General features: G+C 42.7%; 1 protein-coding gene across 6 annotated transcripts in view; it reads right to left on the reverse strand.

Moving 5' to 3' along the window:
- Positions 1 to 24,958, reverse strand: part of zbtb16a (zinc finger and BTB domain containing 16a) — a 188,171-nt gene that overhangs the window by 152,313 nt on the left and 10,900 nt on the right. For 3 of the 6 annotated variants that reach the window (XM_044141313.1, XM_044141307.1, XM_044141308.1), the window contains one exon: positions 16,991 to 18,318. In XM_044141313.1, the coding sequence (XP_043997248.1) occupies positions 16,991 to 18,228 (1,238 nt within the window). In that variant the 5' untranslated portion in view covers positions 18,229 to 18,318. Of the gene's footprint in view, positions 1 to 16,990; positions 18,319 to 23,318; positions 23,436 to 23,587; positions 23,992 to 24,958 lie in introns of those variants that run through there. The other 3 variants (XM_044141309.1, XM_044141311.1, XM_044141310.1) reach the window with 3 other exon arrangements.

Below are 24,958 nucleotides of genomic sequence, written 5' to 3' on the forward strand. Positions count from 1 at the left end.
TTTGTCACAAAACGGGGGATGATTGCAGAGATGTTAACCCAGCTGGAGCATCAGGTTAAAATAAGTTTTTTTTTTTTAGATTGTGTTTGTTTAGCTTCCACAGCAGGTCAGATTTTGTGCTGGGATTAAATAGGTCAGTGAGTAAAGGGAGGATAATTATATGTGTCTGCCATCATGCTCACTCTTTCAAAAATGATGCCTTTGCAGAGTAACCGAAAACAAACTATGGTGCCATCATAAAGCCAATTTTCATCCAGCTGATAATAATACTTGTTCAGAATTAGAAACCAACGAAATCAACAGCTTCATGCTGAGTTTCCTTACATAATCTTCTGCTAACTGGCATTAAATGAGGGAGTACATTTTCCTGGATTGTTTTTAATCTGGATTGAAGTGAACGGTTCATAAGGGATCCGAACTGGACAACATGAAAAGATTGTATAGGAATGAATTGGACTAATTTGAATTTCAAATTCCATAACAACTGGAAAAGTGTGAGTTAGTGTTATAAACAAAGTAAAAAAAATTTATGTACACCATTAAAAAAATAAAAATTACATATAGGTTTTATTTGTTCAAGAACTTCCATTGAAGCATTATTAATAACATTAATGTAATTCTACCCAACAGTTTCCCAAAGTTGGAATCCATTGTTTGTATCCCCAAGAGAGACAAAGTTTAAACAAATGAGTTTATATTTGATAATCTGGATCTGCAGGTCGGAAATCTGAGGAATCTGAGAAACTTTTCCACTAGTTCTTGGTCTGATTGCTGCATCTCTAGAGGAGGAAGTGGAGTGAAATTAGCCAAAAAAAAAAGGGCTTAAAATTTGTGGCTCTCTAAGCTAAACTAGAATTACTGTTGCCAAAAAAAAAAAAAAAACTAAACTCAACTTACTTTTGCAGGATAAAATTATTTTTACTAAAACTTCTAGAAAACGTATGTTAATGTGTCAAAATTATTTCTTAAAATATATTAAGAATCAGCAACATTGAAAATATTTAAAATATAAAATTTACATTATAAAGTGACTCTGTTTTGTCATTGAAAGGACTTTAAGCTGTACAAGAACTCTGATGTTGTCTACTCCGCTAACCAGATGCAACACCAGAAAACACACATTTAAATCAAAATGTTGGCTCCATGTCCTTCAGTTTTCATCCCGTACCAACCTGTTCTGTATGGAAGTTATTATAGTCGGCTGTTCCCTCTAACCTTTCTTCTCCTGCACCAACTCCCCCAACGTACAGACAAAAGTCAGGTCTGTAACCCCTCCGGCCCCACCCCCGTGCTCTTTGACCTATAGTGGAGGCCTGGCTGAGCACAAACAGTGGTCGTCCCCGAAGCCCCGCCACCACCACCTCCGCCGAGGGAGCCGGGTGGCGGGGCTCCTGTTTCACTCGGCCAATGAAAGAGCCTACTGTAAATAACGGGGACCTGCCTCGCCCCGGTTTATCTGCGCCGAGACCCCAGCATCCATCCTACTGTAACAGAGCCTGCCGCTCACAATAGACTCTCTCATGGGTGTTAAGACTGCGGTTCTCTCTCTCCTTCTGTGCCCACTCAGAATAGGGATTAAGGGGGGAAAAAAGGCTCCTGTCAGGTCCTTGAAGGGGGTCAACCACCCCCCCACAACCCACCACACCACACCACTACAACCCCATCCAACAGACACTTTAGCCTTTGTCCCGCTGTGAGACTTGGGAGCAGGAAAGGATGGAGGGAATGTGGAGGTGGGGCGAAAGGCTGAGACCAATCACTCTGACAAAATGCTGGATCAAACTCTTGGGTAGAAAAAAGCATCAAAGCTCACCCAGCGCTGAAGCCACCAATGCATTTCCACTGAAAATCCATTGTTTTCTGCGACAAGAGAAGCAGGTTGGAGGGTGGCTTTTTTAGTTCTGTAAATCTATTCTAATCCGATAAATGTATGATTTCTTGAAAAACTAAAATAAAAGAATGTCTGTTAAACTACTCATATGGCCATTTTTTAAAAATAGTTCCCTAAATCTTTGATGCTTTCTGAGTCTAAAGGAGTTGCGATTTGCCCCGTCTTCCTGACTTTGTGCAACATAGAGATAAAGATAAGAACAATAAGACGCGACTTAAAGATGATGAAACGCCACATCCTGTCAAACAGCAAGCCACTTCTGTACGTGAGCTTGTGAGCTGGCACAAGGAGGGAAGGAGGCCGAAAGAGATAGAGAGGAAGGTTTTGGGTCAGAGGCTAAGTGAAATATATCCCCACTCTGAGGCATGCAACAGAGAGGATGCAGGAAGCTGAGGGCCAGAGATAAGGGCACAGACGTCCGTGATAAGCACCCAAACACCTGTTAGGGAAGCTTCAGCTCCTCGCCTCGGACCAACACTTACAGGAGGCAATAAAAACACAGCCAGGCCAGGAAGAGGGAGGAAAACCGTCGCAGTAATCCGCTTTTCTTTTTCCGATAGGCGAGCAAAGAGACTGAGAGTGTCTGGGCGCTCGGTGAACGTTCGAGGCGCGGGATAAAGCTCCCGTCCTGCTCGGCGCGGCATGCTTAATGGCATATGGCAGGAGCCTACAGCATCATTTGTAAGGTCAGCGGCGAGACAGCGGTGGCAGAAATGATGCCGTTTGAGTCATGACATGTCAGAGCCGCCCGCCTCGGCGATCAGTCCAGGAAATGGAATGGGTACCCCCTCCCCAGCCGTTTTTCTTTTTTTTTTTTCCCAAACAATCCTACTTTCCTTTGAAAGCCGAAAGAAAAACACACAAGCACAAAACAATCTGGGAGCAGTCAGGAAAGACCTTGGACACGACTGACAGTGAGCGCTGAACAGAGGACTCATGGTGCATCAGGACTGAGACTCAAAGCTGGATACAGCCTGATCCTTAATATATGGGTCAAATATGACTGTGATAAGCAATGGCTAATTATTCAACAAAAAGAATCTTACACACTAATAAGTACTGATTTATTTTTAACCATTTAAACTCAAAACTTAATCATGGGAAAATAACAAAGACCATTTAAGGCACCAGAATAAGGGGGATCATTTGTCATATCATGATAAATTTCTTTTGATTTACTGTTGTCACAATAAATTCAAATTAATGACATTTAAAACTCTCCAAAGCTATCCATATTAAGTTTTACCATGTTCTCCACTTATTGATTTAAAGTGTCAGTAAATATTAATAAATCTGAAAATATGGCTAAATCCAGTTACAGTGTGCAGTTTAGTGTTACAAATGGGAATGTTTTTTTTAAAAGCAGCATTTGTGTTTGTGAAGCTATGATGCCTACGACTTCATGACAATTATCTCATAAAGAAAATAAGTTGTTTTAGCGCTACTCTTATCGTTATCATAATAGTACCACAAAACGTGATAAAACCTGAAGTCCATATAACTTCAAGTCAAATGACCCTAATTACAGGACATAAAACTTACAGGTAAGAGTGATAAAGTGCATTTATTAACAGGTCAACAATAACTAAAGACAGCTAAAAACAGCCACACAAAGCTTTTTGACCCGAATTATTCTTCCCCAACTTTCCCCCCCAAAAAGGCAGAAAGACAGTTTAAGTGCAGCCCTGCTACTAATGAACCATCCCCTTATTTTCAGACATTCTTCATCTCTACGCAGGAAAACGTTGGTCTAGCTGAACTCATCCACAACTAAATAAGCGTCCATCCACCCATCCAGCCAGCCTTACTGCCTGCCTGCTTGCCTTACCGCCTGCCTCGCCCCGGCGAGCGAGCGGGGAGGGGGTGTATCGGCCACATCCATCATCAGCTCTCTCCCTCTGGTAATCTCTCTAGGCGTCTTCCGTCAGCAAATACATAAATCAATTATGGTTTTAAGCTTTATGCCATGATTTACCCAACTGATCCCTCCTGGATTACAGCGGAGCTTAAAACGTGTCGGCCAGCGGTAGAGCCGCGACTCGCCTTGACATTCATTGTGCTGCTGCCATGCCGCTCGGTGAGCGCCGTGGCAGCTGCCACGCCAAGTCTGAGGGATTTTTTTCCCCTTCTTTTTAATAGAGATAAGACAATCATCTCCATTATTAGTAATTTCTTAAAAGACAAGAGACGAACTCACCTTTGGATGAGCAACATTTTAAGAGAATATTTTACTAAAGAAGAATTTTGGACAATACATCACAAAAAATATTTTTAAACAAATGATTTTTGACGCTTGGACTTATATATATATATATATATATATATATTTGTCAAAGACTCAAAATAGAGACCTAGCATGTAGTTCTGAGATTCTAATCACTTCAACACAACATATCACTATCATTTTCAATTCTAGCCATTCATTAGATATTGTAAGATAATTTAAATATAAAAAGTCGTCCAATTAAAGGGCTCCTTTGCCAAAGGAAATATTCATTTTGCTCATCTATTTAATGTCACATTGACAACTTTAATGCAGTTAAATCTAAAAGGCAGCAGAGAAAGTTTTCACATTTTTTTAATTACATGAAAGTAGCTTCAGTATTTCTTAAAGCGCTATAGAATAGTTATATCACTTGTTTAATTTTGCATGGTTCTAATCTATTGCATTATGAAATTATGGGATTAAAAAAAAAACTACACCTTCGAAAAGACTGAAGCTTTCCGTACTATCTGTACACTTTGAATTCTTCAAATTAAATTTCTGGTGCTGTTGTAATTTTTAGGAAATTGGAAACTATATTTGGGAAAACTGCCAGAAGCAGGGGGGGGGCAGCGACACTGATGCAGCACACAGGATTGTGCTGCGTGGTCGATTTTACATATATGTATATAATTTTGGTATCCATTGGTTTGCAATATTGGCCCAAAAAGCTAACTACTGCTTCCAGGTGCCTCCTGGAAAAGGCACTAGAAAAACAACAGTAACTAGATTACATCAGCTTTTCAACTCCCTGAATTAAAACTAGTCAAACTGCAGAAAAAAACTGATACTCTGCTCAATGATCATATTTAGTTTACAACTATATCTAACGTTACCTAATCTTTGCTCTATGTTGGTGCATAGGTTTTCCATCATTGTGTACATTGGTATAAAAATGCCTGGCAGCATCTTGAGGGACTGAGCTGAAACCTGAAGGAAATCTCTTTACTTGACACTTAAATACAATTTTAATCTTTATGTTAAAAATATCTACAACCGATTTAAAATCAATGCGTTGAATAATGCATTGATTTTAAATCATTTTTCACATACTGAAAAATAACTAAAAGTCCTTCATGTTTCCTTTAACTTTCCATAAGTGCTTCCATGTATCAGAATCAAAATAATTATAAATATTAGACAAAAAGTCTTTTAACACAAATGAAACCATGGTATTGTTACTCTGTGTTAGCATGGTCTCATTACCAACACCAGTTTCTAGATATTAAATGGGCCGTTGTGTGGTGTAGTGGAGAGCAGGAGCCCCATATACAGGAAGGTCCTGAGTTCGATTCCCGACTTTGAGACGCTGGCTGCATGTCTTTCATCGTTCTCTCTTTGTCTGATGACCATCAATAAATGCCTCTAGTACCAAAAAATTATTTAAAATAAATAAAAAATATAATTAAATATGTGTTTTCTTTTTTTAAGGAGAGATTTGCCTTCCCCAGAGCTAAAATCGTATTGATTATCCAATCTTTAACAATAAAGACCTTGTTTTCTGTGCCAAAATCTTGACATGTAAAGTTGTTACATTTCAACATGTTCCAAAATGTTTTTTATAACGCGTACAATGAACCTGAGTGTCACAAATCCAGACATAATAAGGAAAGAACTGTAAAAACTGCATAAAGCTGAATAGTTTGACAACACTTGGACTTGTTTTGACTCGATGAATAAGAGGGAGACCACTTCATCAGTGAGGTAATACGTGTTGAATCCTAAATTCACCTGTTGAGGCAACATGCCGCCCCCGGCCCTGAAGAGCTGGATAAAAAACCTACATGGTGTTGCCATGTCCTCATTTTCCTACCTGAGGGCTCCTTTGTGACAGGTGACGTCGAGGAGAATAGGGGCTAATTTTTTACGACCAGCTTCCTAGCGTGCTGATATCACTCCATTGGGGCCCCTTGCCAATCTCTGGTGAACCATTCAAGTGGCAACAAAGAGGCTAATTAGAAGCTCTCTCCCTTTAAGCCACGAAGGGCTTCGTTTTTGATACTTCCCAGGGAGGCTTGGGGGCCTCTGAGGTGGCAATGGCAGCTTTCCACACGCACACACACACTCGGTTTGGCCCCTTAGCTGGAGCACATTTTCTCTTTGTGGCGGCCCTGCTCACAGTCTGCCAGACTGATAGAATCAGAGAGAAGGAACCGACACATCTTCTTTCATGTGGCGGGGACCCAGAGAGGGGATGCTAATGGGATATCGACGGGATTAGAACCCAGCGCGTTCAGGTCCAGGAGAACAGAGGACAGACGGGGGGCGCTATGAACCTGAACTAAAATTTATTGACTTTGTTGCTTTCCATTGGAAAGTTGACGATGATGCACAAACCGGACTACGGTAGGAAAGTTTTCACAGAGATGAACTTCTGCTGAATGTTCCCTCATAGTTGCTCAATGTGCGTTTGTAGATAAACTACAGCGTGACTAACAGCCTCTGGAACCCCAGATACACATCAGGAAGTGAAGACTGATAACACATCTGCATCTCACCTGATAAGCAGTTAAATTAGGACAGCAGCCCCACACCTCAACAGCCACAACACATGTACAGAAATATATGAAATATTCCAAACATTTTTAGTCATCTTGCCTCTTTGGTGAACCTGTGCCATGTCATCCTGCACATTTTAGTTCTCTCCCTGGAGGCACCAACAACCTTTTCTGCATGTCAATCTTCGTCTTAGGCCTTCTAACGAGCCATCATTTGTTCCAGGTGTGTTAAACCAGGAAGAGAATTAAAACATGCAGGATGCCTCAATCGGATTTAGATCCAGGCTTTGATTAGGCCACTCCAAAAGCAGATTCTTGGGTGTCTGTGTTGGACAACCCAAGTGCGCCTGAGCTTATTATTAGGGATAAGGTTATTTATTTAACAATTACTCAGAAGGATCTTTGCTTCAACCTGTAGGTGTGCAAATGAAAATTTCTTTTACATTTACTAAGCTTTAAAGTTCATCCATACTCGGATGGACTTGCTCCGTCTTTCTTGTTTTTACAGATGTCACAGAAAGAGCATCACAGCGACAGCCTCCTCTGTCGGCAGAAGGAACAGCGTTGCAATTTTAGCCATTTGACAGTCTTTGTAGTATTTAGTGAAGAATCCTAATCAATTTGCACAATTCCTCACCGAGTCAGTTAAATAAATGTATTGTTTATTATTTAAATTTGGTTACACAGAGCTAAAACAGTCTGGAATTAACATTTGAACACAATCTGCACTGATGCCCGCATACACACACTGCCAACTTCTACAGCAAACCTTCTGCCTGACCAAAGGGGCCCCAGAGGAGGAAAAAGATGGGGCCCTGATGTCATTCAGTGTCTGACGACATCTCCTGAGCAACACTGAGGCACCTGGTCACACCAAGTAAAGCCACTAACTTTATCACGCGTGTGCATCCCTTCCCTCTTATCTGGCCAACGAAGCCGTTTTAATCACCCTCCTGATTAGATCGCTTCCTCCTACTGCCATTAGAACTACCTCCACCTCCGTTTGGAGACGCCTTTCACTTCAATATTTCCAAAGTAAAATGAAAACAATCAATTTTACCTGAAGCTATTAACAGCCTGAATAAGAATCCAGAACTTGATGTGTATTAAGGTGTGCGTTTGTAGTTTGTGCAGCCGATTCCACGTGATGGATCCCCTCCCTGTGTTAAATCTTTAATCGATACATCTCCCTATCCTGACAGTGAGGACAGAGCCCAGATCTGAGATCAGAGCGATGGCGGTGTAAATCTTTACGGTTCAACCAGAGCCTTTTAAGGCCTGTCTATAATTGGGCCTCAGCCAGCAGCTGCCGTCACTGAGGGCCCGGTCAAATCGGGAGCTCCTCGGGGGCAAAAACAAACACCTCGCCGCCCAGAAGGGCAAAGGAAGCACCTGTGTGCAAAGATAAAAAGGAAGACGACGTCAAACAGCCCTCTGCCGCCGTCTCTGGCTCAAGTTTCTGGAGAGGCGTTTTTGTACTCCGATTATACTGTGAGCATGAGCTGGGAAGAATTGGCTCACAGAGTGATTTCAAATAGGGGGTAATCCACTGACATGTAATGGATGCTTTGTTGTCAGGAAAAATGCTTACAGACTCACAGGTTGGGACCGAGAGCCCCTTTACTCCTGTGGTGCTCCTGTTTCAGAAAGTTTGGCCCATAACTCCATCACTTCATCCTGACAGTACAGACTGAGGCTCGATTTGCATCACGACGTTCAACAAAGGAAAACAGAGGAGCTGTGGCGACGCTGTCGGCGGTGACGGCGACTGGGTTAGGGTTCAGCACCACAGCTCTGGGTGTCTGTCATTTCCACACGACACCCGTCATTAGGAGTTTTCTGCAGCTGCGCATCAGAAACTGATACTCCTGCTGCCATTCAAGTAAACAGAACTCAGTGAAGCATATCATTAAAGAAAAAAGAAAAAAAAGAGCAAATTTACCCCAAAGATGCTTCTTCTGTTACCAAGGCTTACTCAGCTGCTAATTGGACGATGATGCATTTGACATTTACTGTGGCTTATTTCTATATTTAATCAGCATCGCCTTCAAATGCTCTTGGTTACCAAGAGTCGTGCAGTTGGCACTTCTGCAATTTGATGATAATAATACAGCGAACCCCTAGATAGTCCAGTTTAAATGATACTAGACATGAACCAATGAGAATGTTCTCTGGTAATATATCTGTGCACGATTAGGGAATTATGTTTGTTTTTTTATTAGGTTTTGGGGTTTTATTTTAAAATTTCTCAAGAAACTGTAATAAATTCCAACTGCAAGACAAACAAACAAAAAAAAAAGAACAAGAATGATGGAATCTGGGAACAAAGCTAGCTTCAATTAGCCACAGACAACTTGTGCGGCATTACACACCATCTGTAGAAACATGCTCGTCATTAAAACTTCTCCAATACAATCTGTGAAACAAACTAGATGACACTAACAGTAAAACCTTTAAGTCACAATTGCATTAAAGCTAGCATCACTTTTTACACTGGCGGCAAAGCTAGCTATGATTACAAATTGCTAGCGGACCATTACTTCACATTTGCACCATGATGCAGTTCTACTGTTTATGTTTTAGCCACAGCATCTGGTCTGTGAAGGTCTCAGTAGTTTGTTAGAGAACATTAGAGAACAACCAGCATCATAAAGAATGAGACTGAAGCTGAACTTATTGGCCTATATTTAAAACTCAGTGTGGTAGATTCATCTTTTCAGCCCAACTCCAAACACATTTTTCAAACGCACTTTGGAAACAGAGAAATATGCTTTATTGTCCCACACTTGGGGAATTCGAGAATGCTTTTCTTCACCATGAATAGAGGAGAAGACAACAGGAAGTTCAGTAAACACAGGAAGAACCAGCAGAAGAACCGGTTGGTGGCTGCAGAAGACTACCTAACCCTAACCATAAAAATAAACAACAAACTGAATACAAATGTATACATATTACACTGAGGTTTATGCTTCCACTATGACAAAATATAGAAAAAAAATAAGAGATATGTAATTGTTTGCAAGGCTCAGTATGTATAAGTCTATATTTGGTTCAAATATGCATCGCATGCTCAGGGAGAATTCATGGTACCTTAAACTGGAAAGCCAAATATTACATCTTGGCAGTTGTTCATTGCACACATTAATGTTGTGTTACTGTTTCTATTAGATATGTTATTCAGCTCTTACCAGCCTGAACACATTTCTGGTTTTCTTCAGCTTCTCCTGGTTTGGGCCAATTGCACATTTTCTTTCTTTTCATGTTCCTCCTAAACTTTAGCAGATTTTTCCTCAACTCTAAAACATATCGCATCAGTAAACACGCCGCCTGCTGTTGTGCTCAATGACTAATAAAAGTGGGAGTTTTCGGTTTTGATGCATTAAATGGCAAAACAAATGGGGATTTTCAGTGTTTTGCCAGTCAATAAAGACGAAAAGAAAACCACTTGAAGTGTCAAATATGTTACAATTTAATATGCTGCAGAAGCTCAATTTGTTATTTTAGAACAAAGTAAAGTGAGCTGAAAATATCACAAACAATGAAATCAGATCAAACAAAAGCTTTCTCAAGCAAATTCACCAACTTCTATTCTTTGGATTCTTGCAGGTTATTGCTATCAGCAGGCCGATAGAACCCAACAATCTACTGCGACTACTATAAAAACAGGCAGTTAATGGTTGACGGTGGCCAAAGAAACCACTCAAGAGTCAGTGTGTGTTTGGAAACGATCTCTATACCTTCCCTTGACCTCTCTTCAGAGTCCAGCCTATATGTACACCTGTGTGTGCATACTTCGTTATCACCTGCAACAAACGCATTGGAAGTGCTATCGGGCCTCAATCTGCTCTTGGTTTACTAAGAAAGATTGCCAAGGGTTATCTGTCTCACTCTGATATGCAGAGATAAGGGCCTGGGGCTGGCTGTTTAAACACCTGGGGCCCCGGGTATTAGAGCGCCCTCCGTCCCCCTGGTTTTGCCACAAAAGGGGAGAGGAGATGGAAGAGCGAGCGCTGGCTGCTGCTTCGACTGAAGGGAGAATGTGTGTGAAAAGTAATGAACACGAGAGCGTGCGCGTGCGGAGGTTAATGTGGGGGTGATTATTTCCCACCACTCCCACCCGCCGTACGCCTGATGACAATAAAACACGAAGCCGAGCAAAAGCAAAGTATATTTTCTTCAATTTTATCAACAAAACTGGGTAAAATACGAGCACGGACAGATCTGCAATTGATCTTTTTGCTTCGTTTAAAGCTTCTATAGAGGGAAATCTCTTTCTTCACATATGGGACGTACCTTACAGCAAGGGTCAGTCATTTGCATGAGAATGTACGATTAAGTGAAAGAGATAGAGTCAAGGCTGTGTTCAGAATACAAAAACGAGGAGGTTTTCCTCCTCTATTACCCCCCGCCCCCCACCACCTCACCACTCCAGTCCCTTGAGTGTTGATTACTTTCTCAGAGCAAGGGTTACTAAAATATTGCAGTAATCTTTTCGGACTGAAGCCCTGACAATGCTCGGCCCATTCGCCTTCGCGAAATAAATCTATGACCCGTCAGCGTGGAGCTGATGATGATGTGCCTGTCAGAGTGTGGTGGGGGCGGGGCAGAGGGGGTTGGGGCGAGGAAGGAAAAGTAGCGGTCAGACGCGGGATTGCTGATGTTTAGAAAAATTAACCTCAGGCTCTTATAAAGTGTGGCCCCTACATTTAGTTTTAGGCTCTTCCTTCAAATGTAATAAACGTCAAACGGCACTGGAAATGAAGTGCAGAAGCCTGGAAACAAATTATAGTCAGAAAAACTGCAGAATGCCAATTTTAGAGATTTTCTTCTGAAGGTCGAGCAGAAGATGCCGGAAAAACTCAAATTATTTATTTATTTGGAACAATAAATGGCAACAAAGTGACACACAAGACATGAATACATAAGAACTACAATTTGCTCAGATACAGACGGGGGCAGAAAGCATCACTATAACAACTGATGGTTGGATGTCTGGCGATATGGTGAAGTTGTCTGAAGAGAAGAAAAGAAACCAGAAAAACAAAGACAAAAGTTTGTCGAGTTTGTGGTGAAAAAAGAAATGCAGAAAAAGATGGTAATTTATTTTTGCAGCACAAATTTAGTTACTTCCAGTTTTCTTGAAAGTATTACTAACTAAATACCGTCTTGTGAGTTTTAAATATCGTTACACTGTTTGATGTTAAAGTGGTCAATTTAATAAAGGTTGAATCCAGGCTGTGTCTAGTGAATAATCATTTATCTTTATCAAAATATCCTTCCACTTATGAAGCTAGGTGAGATACTCCCTCACTCAGGTCAGCGCCCCTTCCCGACCCAGACGGGTCACTCAACCCTCTTTAGACTCCAGACCAGGGTCTCAAAGTTTGAGTTACTGCCTCTACTTCCTGGATGTGCCAATGTTCTCTGGTCTTTTCTCATTTTGAAAATGCATGAGAAGCAACTCTTCATTTTATAAGGAATGATTTTATAAGGAACTACATTAATTTATAGTTATTAGAGCTTGAGACTTTGTTGAAGTAAATTATGTCTGAACAGCGTTAGAAGGATATCCAAAAAGAGGCTGGATTTTTCTACAATCTTTGTGTCAGACTTTGCTATTGAAATAAAAAAGGCATATATTTTAAGACTTTTTACACATCTTCACCCGGGGCAACAATAACCATGGAGGACACTGCCCTTATCTCTCGGCTCCTCTCCGTTTTTCTCCATTCCAGCCTGATTTGCAGTAAATAATATGTTTCCAGGTCCGTGTCTGAAGCGGCCTCGGCGTATCTGTGCCGTTCTTTGCGATATAAACCAGGGCACAGAGGAATGGAAGGGGGCAAAGGGCAGATTTATTCAGGAAGTGGGTACTTTCTGGCGCATTCATTGCAACACCGAAGCACACACGCAGACACCTCACAGCACTGACCCGTGCCACATCTGGAAACAATTACACCCATGTTTTGACTTGACCCGCATGCACCCAGGTTAAACTTTTTTCATGCGCTTGGTCCTAGGGAGGGGGGCTGGGGGGGAGGCAGAGGTGACCCTGACACGGTGGCTGTGGGGAAATGATGTGTAATTAGTCCAACGAAACAGAACCCAGCCTGTCTGAAATAAAACACGAAGAATGCCCAGGACTTCGTACGAGAGCAGGCGAGGGAGTGGATGCGCCGCTCGACGACCCACGGAGGAATCTGTGAGGACACGAAGAGCATCTGAATTATCAGGCATCTCAGCGCGGCGCGGCGGCGCTTTCATGTGCGGACAGCTGCGGATGATGCAATGTTTGATTTCCACACTTCAGGAGGCTGTCAGGACAGCGCATGCAATATTAAACAGTGTCGTGTCGGTGTATCAACCAGACTAAATTAACCCATTAGTATGCTACGGTGCAAAGCGGGAAGATCAATGCATGAAACAGTTTGGAAATCTCCTTTGATACAAGATTTCCCAGCTTGAGCGAATTGATGAAATTCCTCTTGAAACACAGGCAACCATTTCACACACCAAACCCCCACCCACCCCACCACAAGACAGAGACTGATGGAGCTTGTCCATTAACAAAGTGAGTTGCTGCCTCTTGCATAAAGGCTTGAGGAGAATTGATCATAAGCAGCCAGAAATCTACCTGAATGTTCACCTTCTCCCCATGAAACAACAATCAGTCCGCACTCAAATTCCTCCTTTATGTCATAAATAATGGGCACTTTTCATGAAGGCCAAGCAAATAGAAACGCTTTCAGTCGTAATTGCCAGCACCAGAGAAGTAACAGACTTCATTGCTGTTATTAAATGGTGGAGAAACATTAGTGAGAGGCTCTGAACAAGGACACTGCTCTCATGAGTAAAAGCTGTTCCGTCATTTCCACTATTTCTCCCAAAAACAACCGTGAGACACATTTAGCCGCGATAGGAGCAGCGACTGAACTGGCTTAGGGGGTTAAAGATTGAACTTTAACCGCTGCGTTTCTTATTGATCTGAGCAAACATTGCAGGGTGAGAAGGTGGCCTTGAATGCAGCAGAATGTCTCCAGTTAAGGGGAAAAGTCGGACTGTTAAAATCCCAGGAATACAAGGTTAGCGAGGCTGACTGACTCAACAGGCTGAAAAAGCTGCAGTGCTGATATCTCGTCTGCTGCCACTCCCCTCTCCCAGAACTACCTTGTTGTCTCAGGGCCCGGCTTCAGCACTCATTTCCTGAGCTCACCGTCTACTCCAATTATCAAGCCAATAAAGGACCCCCTTGTGCAGTTATGGGAAAGGGGAAGAGAGTCAGGTCCAGGACAAGGGGGTCCCACAGCGGTAAGTGTGTGCGATGGCTGCTGCCCACATATTGGAAGGTGTGACTAATGGTCTTGGACAATGTTGAGACAGCAGTGCTTCGGCAGTCACCTGGGCAGGCCTGGCAGTTACTGGAGGAGTGAATCTCCTGGCCGCAGCGGTCAGCTGCACGGAACTGCAGTTTGACATTTACAGGATCTGAACTCTTCAAATGTAGAATAACAGAGGAACTTTTTTTTGTTGGCTGTAATAAACAAACAAAAACAATCTACAAACTTCTTTTCCTTACTGCGCATTGCACAGAAGTGGATAGGTGACATTCACACAGTAGGTCAATGCAACGTTTTCACCACAGTCTTAATAGCCCAATTTCAATCTTTTTACCCCAAAAAATACAACCTGTGCCACTCCCATATGTGGTACTAATTCGGATATGTATCTAATGCTGTCTGAACGGACATCCCGCATTTAATCTGACGTTTAAGTCATTAATGTGAGACGTGTCAGAATTCTGCACCAGAAAAAGCAAGAAGCAGTAAATCTGGACACAAACAATGGCTGAAAATGATAAACTTGTGATAGAAGTCTGTGTCAGTGAAGCACATCACATCACAATCCCACCTGGTCCGACTATGCATCCAAACAGAGCTCTATGCAGAAATTGCAGTCAATGCTTCAAAAACGGCCATTACTATTAATTGTGCTTTATGTACTTAGCTTCCTTTGTGTTATGAAGGCGTTTGAACCGCATTCGGTGGGTTGCTGTTTTGAACACCCCTCCACCCTCCTCTGTTCCTCCTAAGTCGCTACGCAACTTATCATTTGCCATGATCTTGTAACAATACGGTCAGAATAAACTTTAAAATCATTATTAGTTCCGTAAACAGAGCGCTGCTGTGTGACATCTACATTCTTCTGTGCATGCATGGGCTCGTAAACCCTTCACAGAAGTCTCACTGCACTCAGGTTTAGTTACATGAATACCCAACCAAAAAATAAAAAATAAAATGTTTTCAGCAAAAATGAAATTGGAATTGACCTGTTTTATAAATATAGACTTGGATTCAATTTCTATTCATCTTTTGCAATAAACAAATACATAAATATCACTTTGTCTGGTAGACATTATCTTTCTACATGTCAAGAAAATGTAGCAGATTCAACACTCATGATATCCATCTTGCCTATTAGATATAATGGAAACGCTAATTGAAAGCACCGTGTTCAAAATCAAAACTGTGAAAATTTTGATCAGTGAAGACATTCATTCTGTCAAACAGGTGGCCATTATTTAAAGACATCATGCTGGATTGTAGTGCAGCCTGAATATTACAGATCATTCCAGGCATTGTTCAGGAGAAGAAATGAAATTGTCTAAAATGGAAACTGCAGACAGAAAAGCATGGAAAAACACAGAGAACTGAGATTTTAATGAATGGAAGAACAATTAAAATGGAAAATCTGAGCAGCCAGTGGCCAGCAGACAATAAGAGAAGGTCTAAGCTGTAGTTATACCTCCACATAGCAGCTGTCTTGAGATAATTTGACTGTGAAGAACGCCCTGTTGACTTGAATACCAGCACTTCAGAGGCTGCAGTTCTTACTTTAAACAGTAGGTGAAGCTGCAGATAAATTTGCCTGTATTCAACAACTGAAAGCAAAAAAAAAATAATAATAAAAAATTATCCATAGAAGAAGTCAAATCCCAGCATGTCTTAACTACAAAGTTTGACTGCAAAAGCTTAACTGACAAGTCTATCAAACATTTAGTGATGCACTACCTGCCTGTACATTTCTGTCGCGAGTGTAAGCTAGCAACAAAAGGTATCTGTGTGTATTTCGACAATTAGAATGAGGGGTGCACCAATTCAAGTTTTCTTGCCAATCATCTTTAAAAAGCCTGGCCAGCCAATTCTGATTTTGTTCCATGCCGATTTGTTTTTTGTCAGAAAAGTCACTACACACAGTATAGCGACAAATCCTCTGAGTTGGTAACAGTAGAGTGACTACTGTTAACTGCACACATCCAGACATGAATAAAACAGACAGTGGCAGACTTTCAGACCTTTCCCGACAGCATGAGATTGGTCTCTCTTGACAGTCAAAGTTAAAGAAATCTGGGCCAATTTACAGGTCAGGAAATTTATTTGTCCACCCCTAATTAGAATACACCTATGTGAAGACAAGCTCTATGCTGTCATCCCATTATTGTCCTGTTATTTCAGTCGTCGTTGAAAAAAAACAACATGAGTAAAAGAGATGACAGTTTGGTAATAAAACACACCAATAAGCCTAAAGAGGAACTGAGAAGCAACTTATAGACTGATAAAAGCAAAATTCTACTTTCTGGGTTTCAGATTACGACAAACACTGAATTTAAACCATAAAACACTGTTTAGCACGGTGGCTCAGGCATCATGATACTGGGAGCAATCAGGAAAAATCCCATAGAAAGTCTATGGGGTGACATCAAACATGCCGATTCTGAAGCCACAACAAGCAATGTAAATAAACTGCAGAAGGTAACTCCTGTCATGTCGGGCTGGAATGCCTGTTGAAAGGTGCCAGAACTTGTTTGACTCCATGTAACAGATATGTAAATCAGTTCTCAGGATGAGTGGTAGGAAAGGTAAATAACCGTTTAGTGATTCACAGGAAAGAGAAGAAAATTTGTCTGGTGGTCCTGCTGATGGTGTTTCACCCATTTTCACATTTAAATATCAACAAACAGATACTGCAGTCAGTTGCCTTTGACCACCGTTGAGTTGTGATTCATTTTCACTATATGGACTGGAGATACACTAGGTTGGTAGGAAGTCTATGACTGCATCAGTATACAGGTGGCTCTATCAAACTGGGTTCTTTGGTGATTTTTCTGGGCTTTAAGTTTAGAATTAGGATTTCTCAAAAGTGTAGCTTCGTATCATAACGACTCACATTGCAAAGTCTAAACGAATATGACAGAGTCTGAAAACCAAGTTCTCATTTTAGAAAGTTCTTCCCTCAATCTTTAAAATTTTTCTCAGGCTCATCTATCTGGAGGTGACTCACCTGTGCTGCTCCACAGCTTCGTTATCCGGAAGCTCTGCGCCGCAAACGTTGCATCGTTCGTGCTGGTTCCTGCCGTCCGGTTTCATGCCCACTGCCAGCTCCCCCAGCTTGCTGAAGAACTCTCTCTGGATGAAGCTTTGCGGCAGGAGGCCCCCGTAGGTGCTGAAGTCCATAGACATAGCCAGGGCCGGAGACATGGGGAGAGCAGAGGCCATGGACACCGGCATGGATATCATGGCGTCTGTTTTGTGGTTAACGGGTAAGGAGTACAGGGAGGCCAGGTGCTTCTCTGTCATCCCTGCCATCGCCTCCAGCCCCATCTGACTGACTTCGGCCTGGTGGTCGCCCATGCTGTCATCGCGGACATAGTGCAGTTCTCGAGCGCTGGTGATCACGCTGCTCCTGGTTGGGGTTCCGGGGCCGTCTCGGTTCCTGTCTTCACCGCTTCGCTCTCCGTTGCTGGAGGCGCTGGACTCCATGTTCTGAGGGCTCTCGTGGCCATTTCCACCCATGTCCACCTGCATGTTTTCGGTCTTTATCTCAGACATCAGGTGGTGGGAGTTAGCGTGGATGAGCTGCTCTCCGGCGAAGCCCTGCTGCAGCAAAGACTGGCCGATGCTCATCAGGCTGTCGACAGCGGCTTTGGTGGGACTCAGGTTGGAGACGTTGAAGGAAGTGGAGACGGAGGGACTCTGGTCGACTACGCCGGACATGTTGGGAGCCTGTTGGGTACCTGACAGGTAGGAGCTCTCCATGGAATGTTTTTTGGAGATTTTGGCTCCGTTCTGGCCTTTGCGCTCCTCGTCCTCCTCTGTGCTGCCATCATTAGCGCTGACCTCCACGTCGTTCTCGTCCGAGGACTGGATGGTTTCCAGAATCTTTAGGCATTGTTCCTCTAAATACTCAATCTCCAGGATCTCAGCTGCATACAGAAGATCATCCAAGTCCTCCACCTTGGCCTGGAGCGTGGCAGTGTAAGCATACTCCAAAATCTGCTGAAAGGTCTTTGGTGAAAGAAAGTCCAGGGTGTAATGCTGGCTGCTGCGGTGGAAGAGGATTTCAAACATTTTGCTGGTGCAGGCTAGCACAGTCCGGTGAGCATGAAACTCTTGGCTGTCCACCATGATGATCACATCACAAAGAGTCCCGGCCAGGCGCATCTGGTTGGCCTTCTGCAGCAGGGCGGTGGGATGGTTGGGGTTCTGGAGCTGAATCACACCCATTTTACTTAAATCCATTTTGTCGATGCAATACTCGAGGCCGACTCATGAGGCTCGCCTTCCCCCGTTCAGGAGAGCTTTTGACCGTCTTTGTAAACAAGTTGAAACCTGCACAGAAAACAACAAAAAAAAAATTATAGAATCAATAAATGGGTGTGAAAAAGAACTTACAAATATTAGTTTTTGCTCTTTTGACACGCATTTCAGAATAAAAAAAACTAACATTAAAAGCCATTTTAAAATGATGTGCCCATTTTTTAATAAAAAAAAAACGCAAATAGATTAAAGTAAACAAACTTTTGGAAAGCTGAAGGTATCTGGAAAGCCAAAGCCAGGCCTCATTACTTCTAGGCCTATACAGCGAAACAATTAAATAAAAATTGTTCGAACAAATAATATTAAGCATCACACCCCGAGCTACAAAAATTCAAGGACAGATGAAAAATAAAATTATGGCTTTAACCAGTTCTACCCCAGTCAGCCCCACACAGATTCGTCTTCATTTGCAGATCCTGCGCGGTTCCTCCCACTTTTTCAGGACTAGTGTAAGCAATTTGATTGGCAGCAGATTGCATTTGTTGATTGGCCCGTGGATTTACGTCACTGGAGGGGCGAAGGTGGTACTTGGGCAAGATGACATGCAACATCAACTGGACGGGGCAAGCCACAATGAACCAATATACTGACTGCCCAACGGTACACGTGCAAGCTGACAACAACCACGGCTCCTGTGCGCTCATGCTCCCACATTCCTGCCGATATTCATGCCCACGTAGTGAGGAACTATGTTGGGTGAGTCTGGTTCAGTTCTAGGCATGTGCCTAGAACTGAACCATTAACTAGTCAGAGTTAATGGTTCAGACATTAACTCTGACTAGTTAATGTCTGAGTTAATGTCAGACATTAACTAGTCTGACATTAACTAGTCAGAGTGAGACTTGACGATGGAGAAGGAGCTGAAGACATTTTGAGGAGAATCTCAGTGAAAACTATTATCCAGAAAAATGGAGAACACATGGAAGACCAGAGAACCATCTCAAGTAAGTCTGGACTGACAAAATTATCCCAACAAAATTATTATGGTTTTTTTTGTGACTCATCCAGAGGTCACAAATAAATCATAAAAACATTTAAAGCACTTCAGGGCTCATTCCCTCAGGTAAGGTCAGAGATCATACTTCAACAATAGGAAGTGAGAGAGAGGGCCTCCATTGAAAAGCTGCAAAGCCAGAACCACAGTTGGCCCAAAAGAACACAAAGGCCCGTCTCACATTTACCAACAAATATCTTGAACTCCAGGATTTTTTTGAGCAAATATTCTGTGGAGACTGTCAAACACAGCAGCGGTGGTGTGTTGGTCTGAGCCTGCTTTGCTGCTTCAGCCTCAGAACAATTTGCTGTAATTGATGAAACATGAATTCTGTTCAAGAGCAAAAGGTCCTGAAGGAGACTGTCTGGCCACCAGCTAAAGCCTAAAGCTCCAGCTCGCTATAATGTTATGCAGCAAGACAATGATCTGAAAAGAGTCACTTTCGTTGTAGGAGGACACAACCAGTTGCTATGTTTAGGGTGCGAATGCTTTTTCGGATTGTTCTTGGTTAGTTTGGATGCTTTTAATTTCCATCAGAAGCAGAAGAAATCTAAGAGGAAAAATAGCTTCGAATTCAACAAGTGGAAGTCTATCTTCCACATTAGAAAGGTTATTTTAAGCATTTAATGTGACAGTGTATGTATTCACATCACACCTCAATTTATTATGCAAATGGAAAAGTGTGAGGCCACTGGAGTCTCAGATTGCAAATATCCTGCAGGGACGGTAAACAATCTGTGCAGCGGCATTGTTCTGAGAATGTGCACAGGGTGTTGACAGTATTTTCTAAAAGGAGACAATTTGCTGGCTGTCCGACAGGCTCCCCCTGCATACCAATCAGTCCGACATATGTTATGCTAAAAAGATGTCTTCATTTGCTTATCTGATGGGGATGTACACCAGTTAAACAAGAGTGAATTGTGGGGCTTTCACTCCGCCGCTTGGCTCGCAGCGACAGTCGACAGCCTTTCTGAAATTAAATAGCATCTTACTCAGTATTCTCATCACAGACGGGAGCAGAGAGCAGCGGCCAGGAATGGGTGGAAAAGAAAGCAGGATGAGGCGAAGGCACACAACGCTGCTGCACTTAACGCCCCTCTCCTCTCCTCTCCTCTGCTCTCCTCTCCTCTCCGCTCTCAGGCGCTTAAAATCTCAAATGAATGAACATGTCTGTTGACCGTCGGTAATTTCATTATCCAAGTTAACAGGGCAACATGTTGCTCCACCTTATTTCTAAAGCATGTTTGACCCACGCTAAATAATGAGGACAGGTCCAGATTCAATTAGCAGCCCTGAGGCTACGTTGCACTTTAAAAATTGGACATCTCTGCATTCAGATTCGCCCGACGTGAAGTTACAGCACGCCGCTTCTCGGGTCCAATTAAATAAACACTGTTGCAACAACAGATGATGCATGAATGAAAGAAAAGGAGGAGAAGCTACCAGCTACCACTTCCACTGACCTAGTTTCTGGCTGAGTTCATAGAAGGCGAGTCTTATGAGAAAGGACAGCTCTGACTGAAAAATAAAAGACTTAAACGCAATCAATCGGCCGAAGATCGGACCAGTGGTCTGAGGGTCAATTACCGAAAAAGTCAGATTTTTTTCCTTATTCACTAAATGCAACAGAACTAAGAAACCCCACAAAGTAAATCCATCACAAAACACATTTAGAAAAGATCTACCAATCCGATTTTTCTCTGCCCAACAGCGGTTTACAAAATTTTCTTCAAGATCCAGCCCACCAGATTTGACTGATTATGATGTTAAAACACAAAGCAAAAAATATGCTGCATGATGTTTGAATTAAAAGATTTTTTTTTTTCGAGTCAAAACTTCCTCTGATTATTGTCAAACTCAAAAACATATATCCACATGGAAACTGTTTTTCTGATACATTACCACACTCAAATTTTGGGAAATTCTTTGTTTTACTGGCATTTAATCCAGAAAAGGTCAAAGAAACAGATTTTGGTTTCTGAACAGGCAGCATGTTGTCCATTGCCAACTTTGATGCACTTTTTAAAATGTATATTTTTCAGATCACATCAAGGTTAGTCATGCTTTAATTATTTTATTTTTTTTTTAAATGGATCCTAAACTACTACCTGTATTAATGAACCTGGAGTACAAGTGTCCATTTAATGTCTTATTATTTTAAGAGAAGAAAATAGTCGTGGCCAGGACAAGATTAGACCAGTAAGACTTTTTTTTTTTTAAATTGATCATTCTCCTCAATCAGAAATCAAAGAGAAAAAGTCTCATCAGTGCATCTCGCCTTTTTCAAACTTCCTAGTTTCAAAATCTTCCATTCTGCTTGTTGAAACATTTTATTAAAAATAGCTAACGAAAGTACAAATTAGACTTTCCTCAAGCTGTATCTAGTGTTTCCCGGGAAATAGAAAAAAGTCTGATCGGTGCATGTCTCTTTTTAAAACTTTCCCTCATTTGAATTTGTTTTCTGCAGCATTCAATCTAAGGACTACAAAGAGAAAAGTTACATTTGTCACCTGAAAACTCCATATATTTACGTCCTATTTTTATTCTTGAAAACAAAACTGTTCAGCTACTCCTATAAGCCCAAAGTGGAGCAGGCTGCAGTGATGTTAAATGATGCTGGCACCTATTGTTTGCGCCCTGAATCACAGAAAATGATCCCACCACTGCGTGGACCGGTTGTCTTTTTTGGGGGTGGGGGGGATTTAACCCAAATCGATTAGGAGTGGAGGTAATGATGAAACCACAGCTAGGTATTCCTCTAGCTGGGAGCCCCCCGTCTCTCTGTGTAAACAGAGATTATGCTTCAAACCGAACATTATCTTTATAACATGTTTGCCAATAGGAGCGATTTATGGCCCCGTAAATGGTCGATGCTTGTTGCGCTCTGCGCTGGGATGTAAAGTTCCCGTTTCTGTTCTGGGGGACTTTGTCTGGTCTCTATTAATAAAGAAGAAGGCTGCGGAGCGTCTAGACGGCGTTAGTGTTGAGCCAGCTGTAGCAGACAAATTATACACAAGGTTATGCATTATGCAAAGGAGCGGGGACTACATTAAATACATTAAAGCAGTGGAGATCGTCTCCCCAGAGGACAGTATAGATCGCTGACAATGACCATATTAGGTAGGCTTCACAGGGAAAAAAGAAAAAGGACCAGAATCGATCAGATCACGGGTTGTCTGCCATTGCGCGCCTTGACGAGGCAGCCACAACAAGGATAAACAGCGCTCAATATTCCACTCTGACACACAACAAGCGCAGAGAAAAATAAATAAATAAATAAAAGGTCCAATCTCGGAGACTGGCCGTGGCGTGATTTTTTTGTTTGTTTTTTTTTTTTCCTGAAGAAGTCCACCTGAGAGCAAGCCTGATCAACGCGCAGGTGGCGGAATGAGAGCGGGGGCAGGTACGATCTCTGCCGCTGCGAGGAGATAAAGAGGGAAGGAGTGAAAAGGGGAAGAGAAAGATCAGACACATTCGATAACAAATCAACTTGCCATCGCTTCTGTTACCAGTTCCCCCCCCCCCTGCCCGCTCTTCACCCACCTCACAGCGATTATTGATAACCAATCAAACATCCAGTTGGCTGCCAATCAATTAACAGCCCGACAGAGCAGGAGCTGCGTGGGGGTTTTTGGGTTTGTTTTGTGAATAAAGACCGGTGTCTCCAGTCCTCACCGTGATGTCACCTCAGCTAAATGAGCCAGGCTGGTGCGCCTGGAGACGCGGGGACTGGAAAAAGAGCGCGTCTGTCTGGAAATTGCGTAATTTTGACTCAAATTAAAACGAGCGGAGCGAGATATTTTTGCCCCCTCTCCCTAGCAAAGTGACGCGCAGCGCGGCGTCATGTGCTGTCTGGCTCCCGGTGAAGCAGCCAGACCTCACGTCCTCTGACTGCGATCTCCAGAATACTAACCAGACAACACAGAGAGAGGCAGAGGGGCGGGTGGAGGGGATGGGGGTAGGGGGGCGCACGTCAACCTTAACATCTCCACAACAGGCTTCATGCAAACTTCCACACCTTGCAGGTACACACTTGTTCCCAGCCAGAACTCTCCAACTTGGCTGAGCCCAAGTGGCGTCCGCTGGCAACTTCAGCGGCAAGGTTGAGCGAGGACAGGCGCAGCGGAGAGCGGCGCTGCGAGGGGAGGAAAAAAAAAAAAAAAAAAAACACGCATGAAAACATCCCATATGGTGAATGAAAGTACGCGGAACACACAGAGGGACGCGCATGCAGAGAAGCGGGTCTGGCACTTGTCGCAGCTGCGTTTAGCCCGGGTCGGTACTCACCTAACTTGCACGTTTTCACTCCGTGAAGTGCACGGGGTTGGGGCTACAGCATAGTAAGGCAGTTCGCAGTACCCGCTCTCTCAACACGCACTAACTCCTTTCTTCTCTCGCCTCAGCAAATCAACACGGTGCTGACGTCAACGCAGCCAGTCAGCCAGACGAGCAGAAGCAGCAGGCAGGCAGGCGGGCAGGCAGCCGGGGCCGGGCGCTGCATGCGCTCCGCTCCGTCCAAACGCTGAGAAAGTGAGACACCTAGGGGGCTGTCTCATGTCGAGCTGCTGCTGCCTTACAGTGTTGGGAACGAAAGGTGACCGACACTGCCCTCTCTCCAGCTGTTTGAACACAAATACAGTAGCCCACAGCTGTACTGCATGCAGCCAGGGGCGCAACCAGGGCGACTGCGGCCCTTTGGGGAAAAAAACCTGAAAATGGGAGGGGGGCGTGAAAGAAACGTAGCTATAGCAATCATAACAATAAGTATTTGAAGAAAAAGATTGATGAAGAGCTCTCCTTTGAAATGCACGAAGACACTACTATCAAACAAACTGAACAATTGAAAGCACTCAAATTTTGTGATCAATAAACATACATAACAGTGATGGCAAGTAAAGTTTCAAAATGTAAAAAATGAATGCAATAAAATTAATAAGAAAAAACAATGTAAAGAATAAAAAAGGCAACTAAGACCTTTCTCAAAAGGCTTTGGAAAACAGTAGAATTATTGTCCAGTTGATAATTATGAAAAAAGGAAATAGAAAATATATTTGTAGTTCTGTGCGTCAGTGGTTTGTAGTTCCTATCTATCCCAATGACTAAACCATCCATCCATCCATCCGGTGTACCAGGTAAATGTACTTTTTCTCACCTTCTTCCTGAAAGAAGCACAATCCCTCCCCATCGTTTCCTCTTTGCAAACAAACTGTCAAAGTGTGTGCAGTAACTTACTTCTTCTGTTCATGTACACGAACAAAAGAAAAAGACTGACTGACGAGGGTTACAATCAAAAAACTGAATGGATGTGGCAGTTGTTTTTATTTTAATAGTACCACATATGTGCTCAAGTCCAACCCAAGTGGACATTTATTTGGCGTTAATGTTATTTTGTATATTCTAGGACCGGGATCTTTGGCTCTCCAGTCGCTTTCTGTGGTTCTTTATGACTCCTGAAGGACCAGCAACATGGATAATTGCTCGCAGACCCTGGCAGCAGAGTCCCAACATTTTGCACTGTAATCCTGAATCAGCTACTTCAAAGAAGTCAGGGAGCATAAGTTTTCTTTATTAAATTTTGTACTTAAATAACACTAAATATTTTATTCTGAATTATTTTCTATGAACCCATTCGGCAGCAAATCAAAGACCCAATATCTG

The sequence above is a fragment of the Gambusia affinis genome, linkage group LG15, assembly GCF_019740435.1.
Source record: "Gambusia affinis linkage group LG15, SWU_Gaff_1.0, whole genome shotgun sequence".
In the NCBI taxonomy this organism is placed as follows: Eukaryota; Metazoa; Chordata; class Actinopteri; order Cyprinodontiformes; family Poeciliidae; genus Gambusia; species Gambusia affinis.